The 11,247-nt window shown below is 40.9% G+C and overlaps 1 protein-coding gene across 1 annotated transcript; it reads left to right on the forward strand.

Moving 5' to 3' along the window:
• Positions 1–31: 31 nt before the first annotated feature.
• LOC119663631 lies at positions 32–8,014 on the forward strand. The gene is made up of 4 exons (XM_038073240.1): positions 32–101; positions 192–1,454; positions 1,530–4,923; positions 6,607–8,014. Exons 1-4 carry the CDS (start codon positions 32–34, stop codon positions 8,012–8,014), a joined length of 6,135 nt encoding a protein of 2,044 aa, XP_037929168.1.
• The last annotated feature ends 3,233 nt before the right edge of the window (positions 8,015–11,247 follow it).

Genomic DNA, 11,247 nt, shown 5'->3' on the forward strand with positions numbered 1-11,247 from the left:
AGACCTATACGTTTCCACCAAAATATTAATCATGTCTCAACTGCAGGAAGAGGCCCACAATGCATCAGTTCTAGACGTAACAGCAATGATGCCCACCTCAAGTAAAAAATTACCACTGTTAAAATTACCTACATTCAGTGGTAAGTACTCGGATTATAACAATTTTATTAATTCGTTTCTCCAAATCATAGATCGCGAAATATACCTTACAAATATTGAAAAATTTAATCACTTACTGAACTGCCTTACTGGTCAAGCTCTAGAGACAGTACAGGCATTTCCTATTTCGAATGAAAACTATCCAAAGGCTCTGGATAGGCTTAAATCGCGCTATGACAATAATAGCCTAATCTTCGCCGAAAATATTGCGACACTATTTGATCTACCAGCAGTATCGGGTCAGTCAAGCCAACAACTTCGTAGTCTGGTAAACAATGCATCCGCTTTGTATGGTTCACTCTGTTCGCTAGGTACAGAGAAACAAATATGTGAGGCTCTACTTATCTCGCTAATCATGCAAAAAACGGACGCAATTACACGTAGGAAATGGAATGAATCGCGTAACTTCGACACATTACCCAGTTGGGAAGATTGCTCAAAATTATTGGATAGGCATTGCCAGTTTCTCGAATCACTCGACAGTGGAAACGGCAATCAGTCATCATCACAACGTAAACCTAATAATCTTAACTCCAAGAGTAACAGACGCTCAAAACAATACGCATTTGTTGCATCTACATCCAGCAATTCTTGCTCATTTTGTTCTAGCAATGAACACCTAATACAGAATTGTCATCGTTTTAAGGCACTGGAGGTGGTTCAAAGGTTTGAAAAGGTAAAGAGCCTAAAACTCTGCATAAACTGCTTATCGCCACGCCATCATGTGGTTAATTGCACATCAACGTTTAAATGTAAGGTTTGCGCAAAGCCACATCACACTCTCTTGCATCATTCGCAATTGCCAACGAATATTAAGAGCGCGGGATCATCACGACGCACAGAACACGCTGCTATGCCCAACGACAACGTTGCCAGCCATTCCCATCTTAATATGTCATCGGCCGAGCAAATAATTCTAGCCACTGCATTGGTTTTAGTGAAGGATTCATCGGGAAGTTATCAAGTGGGTAGAGCCTTACTTGATTCATGCTCTCAGGTCAACTTCATAACGGAGGAGTTTTCAAAGAAGCTTAGTTTAGCAAAACATAAACATCGGTTGCATGTTTCCAGTATTGGTAGTTCGTTGACCAACATTAAGTATCAGACGCTCACATCAATCAAATCTCGTCATTCAAATTTTGAACTTGCTTTAAACTTTGGTATTACGAATCACATCGCATATCAACCAAGTTCTGAAATCGATATATCGTCGTGGAAGGTTCCACCAAATACACCTCTCGCCGATGAGCAATTCTTTAAATCCAAGCGCGTTGATCTTTTGCTTGGAGCTGAAAGTTTCTTTGATATTTTGTCTGTCGGTCAAATCAAACTAGGTGAAAATCTTCCAGTACTTCAAAAAACACTATTAGGATGGATTGTATCTGGCAAGTACAAGGGTCAGCCATTTGCATCACCAGCAGCAAAATGCCTATTATCAGTTGAAGATACAGTCTCCGATCAATTAGAAATGATGTGGAAGATAGAGGAAGTGCAATCGGCTTCAAAATCATGGTCACCAGCACATGTTGCGTGTGAGTCATTATATCGTGAAACGGTTCACCAAAATGCGATGGGAAGAATTGTCGTTCGGTTACCATTCAAAGATTCACCAGATTGTCTTGGTTTGACACACAATATCGCCTTGCGCCGTTTTTATTCTGTAGAACGGCGATTGTCATCTAATCGTGCACTGAAGCAAGACTATCAAGAATTCATGAAACAATATCGAGAGCTCGGACACATGACGCGTGTTGAGACTCCGAAAACCAACGAACCTCATTATTATATCCCTCATCATTGTGTTTTAAAACCGTCGAGCACTTCGACCAAGCTGAGGGTGGTTTTTGATGCGTCATGTTCAACAACTTCGCAACGTTCATTAAATGATATTCTACTGGTCGGCCCGACAATTCAGCCGGAGTTATACTTGTTGCTACTTCAATTTCGTTTGCACCGATATGCCTTGACGGCTGACATTGTTAAGATGTACCGACAGGTACTGATAGATGAACCAGATCGAAAATTCCAATATATTTTTTGGCGAGATACGGAGTCCGATCCTGTTAGTACTTACGAGTTGAATACAGTCACTTATGGTACTGCATCAGCACCTTTCCTAGCAACCAGGAGTTTGCAGTATTTGGCGGACAAATTTGAAACACAATACCCAATAGGCGCTGCACTCATTAAATCATCGTTCTTTGTCGACGACTTCTTAGGTGGAGCAGATTCCATTGATCAACTCACCAATATCAGACATCAGTTAACGGCCATTCTACAGAAGGGTTGCTTCGATCTTGACAAATGGCATTCAAACCATCATGACTTCATCAGCGATACTACAACAAAGAGTTTGAATCTTGATACAGATACAGTCACCAGCGCTCTAGGCATCAAGTGGCACCAAATGCAAGATGTTTTCCTATTTTCGTTCAATGCACAACCAGGTCATATTGTAACAAAACGCACCATCTTATCCCTTGCGTCTTCATTATTCGACCCGCTTGGATTACTAGCACCGATCATACTCGTAGCCAAAATTATGATGCAAGAATTGTGGCTTTTGCGTGTGGACTGGGACGAGTCAGTCCCTCAAAATCTTCACTCAGCGTGGAAAACATTTATTCAAGATCTTACAACGCTTTCATCGGTTAAGGTGCCGAGATACTGCCTATCCATAAACTATCAACAGGTTGATGTACACGGTTTCTGTGACGCTTCAATACGCGCATATGGTTGCTGCATATTTCTCCGATCACAAAACACATCAGGTAAGGTGACGGTCAGGCTATTCACTGCAAAATCCCGTGTGGCACCTATAAAGCGGAAGTCGCTACCTAAACTAGAACTCTGTGGTGCCTTACTTCTTGCCAAACTGTATCAGAAGGTCCAACCAATATTTGCGCAATTTAAGGGTGACACGTTTTTTTGGACTGATTCACAGATTGTATTACATTGGTTGAAGCAGCACTCATCAACCCTGTCTGCATTCGTTGGCAATCGAGTAGCGGAAATTCAAGATATTACCGCAAATGGGCAATGGAGACACGTTCCTACCCAATCCAACCCGGCAGATGTTGTGTCGCGCGGCTGTAACATCCGCCAATTATCAGAGTCTTGTTGGTTTACGGGGCCGGAATTTTTGTTACTCGCTGATAAATACTGGCCGCATTTGAAATGTCACAACCTGGATATGGAAGAAGTCAATAAAGAGACGCGAAAGGTTGTATTCGTTAACACAAATGAAGACAACTACGTATTACAGGTATTGTCAAGATATAGTTCATACACTAAGATGCTACGAGTAATAGCGCAGGTACAGCGTTTTTATCATGTAACCAAGAATAAATTGAAGAACGGAGAATGTACCCTCCAACCTATTCAGCTACAAAAGACATTGCACTGTATTATTTGGGTCATCCAACAGCAATTCTTCGAAATTGATATACAACGCCTACAACGAGGGAACCCAGCCGAAGGTACATTAAAGCATCTAAATCCCTTCCTGGACAATGTATTCGGTTATCAATTACTAAAGGTGGGAGGTCGCCTCGAGCTGAGTGACATCTCAGTAGGCCAACGTCACCCTATTTTGTTGCCGAAGGGCTGTTATTTTGTGGAACTTTATGTTCGGCATATACACTTGTGCAACTATCATGCAGGCGCACAAGCACTAATTGCCCTTACTCGACTAAACTTCTGGATAATTAATATTCGAGAAATTGCACGCCGAGTCGTGCACTCGTGTATTCACTGCGTGCGTTATAAACCCAAACTACTTAATCAAATGATGGGTAATCTCCCAATCGAACGCCTCACTCCAAGCCGTCCATTCGCGCGTACTGCGGTAGATTTTTGCGGTCCGATATTAACGTATCTCCGAATTCGGGGACGGGTTCCATATAAGACCTATATAGCCGTGTTCGTTTGTCTGTCTACAAAGGCAGCTCATCTAGAAGCCGTGTCAGACTTATCTACGGAGGCATTTATTGCAGCACTGAAAAGGTTAATCGGTAGACGAGGGTTACCATCAGACATCTATTGCGACAACGCCACGAACTTCGTTGGGGCTAACAACAAACTAGCAGAGTTAAAAAGAATGTTTTTCGAGAAGTCTAATCAAGTGATGCTGCAGACCTTTTGCAGCAACCAATTCATAAATTTCAATTTTATACCGCCCCGAGCACCTCACTTTGGAGGTCTATGGGAAGCGGCTGTAAAAAGCGCGAAAGGCCATCTGTATCGAACATTATCAAATACTCGATTCACCTTTGAGGAGCTTGGAACAGCACTGATTGAAATCGAAGCTATCTTAAATTCGCGACCAATCACACCTCATTCTTGTGACCCGAGCGATTATGAAGCGCTAACGCCAGCACATTTTCTTATCGGTGGGCCGCTCAAAACTTTATCTGAACCAAGTCCTCAGTATGAAGCTACTTCATTAATTGATAAATGGTCTCGTATAACCGCAGTCAAACATCACTTCTGGCGCAGATGGTCTAGAGACTATCTGAATGAGCTGCAGATACGCACCAAATGGACAGAAGAACAATCTAACATCACCGAGGGGGCTCTGGTTTTAATCCATGAAGACAATATGCCTCCACAACGCTGGTTGATGGGCCGAATCGTGCATTTCATCAGGGGTCCAGATAATTTGGTTCGTGTTGTTGATGTGCAAACCCCAAAAGGAATAATACGCCGTCCAATCCACAAACTCGCACTATTACCAATTGAAAATCCTTTCAAGGGGGGCGGGATGTTAGAGCGGTTAAAGTCAAATTGTTAATATTGTAGGATTCTGTAGAATTATTATAATTGATGTGTTATATGATTTATATATTATATTTTATTATATTTTAATTTATTTTAAATCATATATTGTATAATTAAATTATTATAACTAATATATTATATAATTCATATATAATATTTTATATGGTTAATATATATGGTTAATTAATTTATCTAACTAACCCTGTATAAGATGTAATCAAACCAACGGTTCTAAGTCTTGTTTTTATTGCCTTTTGTTTTTGCGCTCGAGATGAGCAATTTTTTTGTTATATTTTTTGGGCTGCAAGTAAACTCCGTTGGTTTGATTCTGTCTCTTGTTTTTCGATCGCGAACGTGTCAACACACGGGTGCACATAAAAAAGTGATTAAACAATCAATAACCGAAATTGTATAAGTTCAATTGTATAAACTAAATGAAATCAAACCCAATTATAAAAACGTTTATAATTTACATTGTGTTAAAGAAATTGAAATAAAGATCATAAAACCCAATTATAAAAACGCTTATAATTTACAGTATTTATAAATAAAAGTATATTATTGCTTTTTTAAATACCTGTATCACAACCGGGTTACCAACAGCCAATCAACAGCCTTTATTTATCTATTCAGTGGGCAGAAATTATAATGCCTACACTGCGAGCTTTCATTTCGTGTAAATATATTTTTTTTAATAATTTTAATATCCATTCTTATGAACACTTAAGTAATTTTATTAGAGACAAAGCAACTAAGATACTAAAATCTCAACTTCACACAAATCAAAAATATTATATTAAACTAAATTCAACAATATTATATATATAAGATACAATAATCGTATATATACTTAACTTCAAGCAAATATGTATATTAAGAATTATAACTGAGAAATGTATATGTAGGAAGATATATACAAACGGACCAGAAGAGAATCGTTATATATAATGTCAGGAAACTGAGAATATAACAGCAATAAAAAGCATTAATATACTTTTATTTATAAATACTTTTATTTTATATGATTATATGAAATTTAGTAAATATGTGAAGATGATTATATTAAATTTAGTAGTAATTAGGTTGACATAAATCCTCTGCCTAACCCTCCCCGTGGGTGTCGACTGGTAATAGAGAGTTCTGATTGCAGACTGTTCTAGCTAAGAATTGGAGTTTGCTCTGATTCATCGGCGTGAGGTCTCTGGGGACAACAGAGGTAATGATGCACTAGGCTATACCGACGGATTCTTCAGGTCCTTAAGGGCTTCCCTTGTCGGATTGGCTACTGCGGAGCAAAAATTCTGTCCAACGGCCTTTACGGCCAATATGGCTTCAACGGCAACAACCTTGGCTATACTGACACTGATTGTATGACTTTGAATTGTCTGAATTATAAATTGTCTGAACCCTGGGCTGACAGTCTCAGTATTCTGTTACCTCAGTATGTAGAGGTGAAACTCTGCAGAAATGGCTTTCAGGCTAATGCTGAGGCTGCCTCCGTCCCGTTAAAATCGTGGCTGACCTCAGGAAGCGCTCAATATCCGTCGCCGTTTAGTTGGTGGTGTAGGTGAGGTTGAGCGAAGCTCCCTCTTAATATCTGCCTGGCTCTGAATGTATATGCTCATAAGGCTATACATCAACCTTCACATGGACCTCACTGATTCAAAGGGACCCATGGGGCTTTTTAAAAGATAACTACACGTCGGGTGGAGATAGCGGACCTGAGTTGGGACCCATCAATATGGAAAATTTAAATCTTAATAAAAAACAAACAAAACTTTCTGCTACTGGAAGACCAGTAGCAACCCCAAGCAGAAGACTGCAAACCTCGAGTGGTACCTCCAACTCCACTTCCAATGAACTTAAAATCTCGTCGCAAATACCTTCTGGAAGCAGAAATACTGCATCTACCAGTCGGTATGTTGCCTCTTCTGTCACGGCCAAAAGCAGTGACAAGTCAGAAACCAAATCCACAAGGAGAATTCCACCCTCTAAAAAGGCCCATAACGACCGCCGTATGGCTACACGAATTCTGCAGCGCGTAGGTGAGATCCCGGCCGATAAAATCAGTCAGCAACAGGCCTCATCCCTTGAATGGGCCAAAAGCATCTTGGCCAAATCAAGCAATAAAGAGGCTTCCAAACCGGACCAAGTGTCTAAAAGACAAAGGTCTCAGGAGGAAGAACCCCCTCTTACGAAAAAACCAAGAGGTTACAATGTACTGGTACGACCGTACAGTGAGGTTGCGAAGGACAATCTCATTATAGGTGTCCTGGATAGGAGTGCCGAGGAGGGGAGAATCCCCAAAGACAAATGGAAATGGGTGTCGGCCGCGCTGGCAGACATCTTCCTCCAAGTTTTGGAAGAAAACCCAGGACCTGCTCCCTCCTGCGAAGACGCGGGTTGGCACCAAGGACAAGTGAAATTGGTAGCTTGCAAGGATGCGAGATCGGTTGCCTTGTACAAGGCAGCTGTCTCTAAAGTAGGAGAGATCTGGCCTGGAGCCAGACTTGAAGCGGTAGACAAGAAGGATATACCATCTCGTCCTAGGGCCAGGGTTTGGATTCCAACTAAACAAACTGACCCGGAGCAAATTCTGAAAATAATCAGGATCTGTAACCCCAACCTTCCAACTGGAAATTGGAAGGTGGTAAAATTAGAGGAGCCTGTTGGACCGACCAGACAAGCTGTCCTTGTATTAAATGCGGAGTCATTGAAACCGCTCACCGAAGCTAAGTACGTAATCTCCTATGGCTTTGAGAAACTAAATCTCAAGGTCTATCGTACCGATGCCACGGAAGAACCGGAGAAGATTACGTCTGCTCAGCCCTTGCTGGAGGAACCAGCTAAAGAACCAATGCTAAGACAGCAGAGTTGTGAGGAAACACAGAGTGAAGACCTGCCAGATCAAATGGAGGTGGACTCGCTCTCTCTGGTGTCTGAAGACAAATCGGATGCGGGGTCGGTGACCAGTCTGGGCAACCTATTCGATGAGAGTGGGCTCCTGGATTCGGATGACGAAGCCGATAAAACGGTGGTAGAGGTTCAGGTACCTGATGAAGGTGCTTCAAATTAATCTCCACCACTCTAAAGCTGCTTCAGCAAACCTTCTAATCCACCTTGCACAGGGTGGAGCCGATATTGTTCTGATTCAGGAACCATGGATACTGGAAAACCGGATCTGTGGAATCGGAACAAATGACTATAAACTTATCAGCAACACAGACTCAGGTAGACCTAGATCATGTGTGTTAGTGAAAAAGTACATTAATTGTTTCCTTTTGAATAATTTTAGTGATGACGACCAGACTGCAGTGAGTTTGGAAATCGACGGCAAAACCGTATGGGTGGTGTCATCATACATGGCCCATGACCATATAGGAAATCCACCACCGGAAATACTTAAGCAGCTCGTGATAACAGCAGCAGAAAGAATGACTGGTGTTGTGATTGGAGCCGATGCAAATGCTCATCACACAATCTGGGGTAGCTCGGACATAAATGAAAGAGGTGAGTCGTTATTCGATTTTATTCTAGATTATAATCTTCATATATGCAATACAGGAGTGGAACCTACTTTTATTATTGCAGGTAGAAAAGAAGTTTTAGATATTACGTTAACTATTGAAAACACAGATCTTGAGATTAAAGATTGGAGAGTTCTTGATGAACACTCATTCTCTGACCATCGTTATATTCAATTCTATATAAATCTACAATGTCCAGTTGAGAAACCTTATCGGAATTACCGTAATACCAACTGGAGTAGATATCGAACCAATTTACTAAATCTACTTCCTCTATATCCTATTGAAGAAGTAGAGACTCCTCAATCGCTAGATAACGTTGTGGAAACCTTCACAAAAGCTTGCAACATAGCCTTGGACCGTTCTTGCCCACTAAAATCACAGAGGGGAAAGAAAAAGCCATTGTGGTGGTCCGAGGAAATAAGAGATCTTAGGAAATCAAGCAGAAACTTGTTTAACAAGGCCAAGAGAAGTAATCTTAACACTGACTGGGACATCTACAAAGTCAGTCTAAAAATATATAAAAATGAAATAAAAAGAGCCAAAACACGCTCCTGGAAAGCCTTCTGTGAAAGCGTGGAGGGTTGTCAAGGAACAGCAAGGTTTAGGCGCATTCTCTCGAAGAAACCCTCTAATCTAGTCTACTTAAAAGACGAGGTCAATGGGTGGACACATAGCAGCGAAGAATCGGCGGCATTGTTACTGAATATACATTTCCCAGATAGTGACATACCAAATAACCTTGGAATAAACCAGGGGTCTACATGTGACTCATCTGTGGTGAATAATATTGTCACCAGAAGGAAAATTAAGTGGGCTATAGATAGCTTTCTACCATACAAATCACCGGGCCTGGATGGAATTATACCAGCCCAACTTCATGAAGCAAGGGACATTTCTTGCAATTGGCTCACACCAATCTTTAAAGGTTGTCTTACCTTGGGGCATATACCAGAGAAATGGAAATTGACAAAGGTCGTTTTTATTCCTAAAGCTGGCAAAAGCTCCCATATTACGCCTAAAGATTTTAGACCGATTAGTCTATCCTCTTTCCTCTTAAAAACTTTAGAAAGGCTTCTGGAGCATTTCATTAGGAAAGAGATACCAGATGAAAGGCTTTCAAAATCACAACATGCGTACTGTAAAGGAAGGTCTGTAGAGACCGCATTATCATCTCTAACTGGGATGATTGAAAACTCAATACAGCATAAAGAATACGCCCTTTGTGCCTTTCTTGATGTGGAAGGGGCTTTCAACAACATCCTTCCTCAAGTAATCGTCAACTCATTAAGAAAACTAGGAATTGACAATAGAGTAATCGAAGTCATTACCCAACTGCTGGTTGATAGGACAATCGTAGCGCAATGGGGGGGAACGCTAGTAACTAAGAAAGTTAATAGGGGGACTCCACAAGGAGGAGTACTTTCCCCCCTCTTATGGCTAACTGCAGTTAATGATCTTCTTGTTGATCTAGATAGCGTAGGTTGTCAGGTGGTCGCGTACGCGGATGATCTTTCCTTGATTGCAAGGGGAAAATTTCTGAGTACAATTAGTGAGGTAATGCAGGGTAATCTAAATAAAGTATCCCAATGGGCCCATTGTAGCGGATTATCAATAAATCCAACCAAAACAGAACTAGTGCTCTTTTCTAGGAAATATAAAATTCCGGAATTCACACTACCTATCCTAGGAGGTCAAACTCTAACTCTGAATGATAAAGCCAAATATTTAGGTCTTATAATTGACAGAAAACTGAATTGGGGACCAAATGTTGTTGCACGTACCCAAAAAGCTATGGTTGCCTTTTACTGTTGTAGAGGCGCTATAGGCAAAAGATGGGGACTCTCACCGAAGTCCATTTTATGGATATATAATGTGGTAGTAAAACCAATTCTCTTGTATGGAGTGTTATTTTGGAGAAATACTCTGAATAGGTCAACACTATGCAAGAAATTGGAAAAGGTTCAAAGGACTGCACTGATGACATTAAGCGGAGCGTTAAAATCAACGCCGTCACTTGCCCTGAATGTTATCTTCAATATCTTACCTATCGACATTGCGGCGAAAGGCGAGGTAGCTGGGGCAGCTTTACGTATAAGAGAACTAGGAATTGGAAGCAGTTGTGGATGGATGCAAGATTCCATCCTCAGAGAAATTGATTTCATTCCGGATATAACAGACTACTGTACTACAATTACAATTGTGGACAGAAATCTTGAATTATTTATTCCTTCTAGGGAGACATGGGAAAACTACTCTGTAAAGAGTGATAATCGCCTTAACTTCTTTACAGACGGCTCAAAGTTAGATGGACAAGTAGGAGGAGGAGTATACTGCCCTGAACTAGATCTCAGTATGAGTTTCAGGCTACCGAATCACTGCAGCGTTTTTCAAGCTGAAGTATCTGCTATATTGGAGGTTTCAGATTGGCTGAAACACAATGTCTCCTCCGTTAAATTTATAAACATATTTACTGACAGCCAGGCAGCTATAAAATCCTTAAACTCGTCGACCTTCAACTCGAGGTTAGTACTGAATTGTCTTACATCACTTATGGTGATGGCTGAATATTTTCGGATACGAATTATTTGGGTCCCTGGACATAGGGACATCCAAGGCAACTGTATAGCAGATGAATTAGCAAGACATGGTACGACAGCACAAATTCTTCTGGATAAAGAAAGTGTGGGTATACCAGTTGCTTCTTGTCGGCACCGAATAAAATTATGGACATACCAAATGTTTGAAAGAAGATGGTCAACAGTAACCAACTGCATAAAAA

Source organism: Teleopsis dalmanni, unplaced genomic scaffold (genome assembly GCF_002237135.1).
Source record: "Teleopsis dalmanni isolate 2A unplaced genomic scaffold, ASM223713v2 unscaffolded_contig_0671, whole genome shotgun sequence".
NCBI classification, from domain to species: domain Eukaryota; kingdom Metazoa; phylum Arthropoda; class Insecta; order Diptera; family Diopsidae; genus Teleopsis; species Teleopsis dalmanni.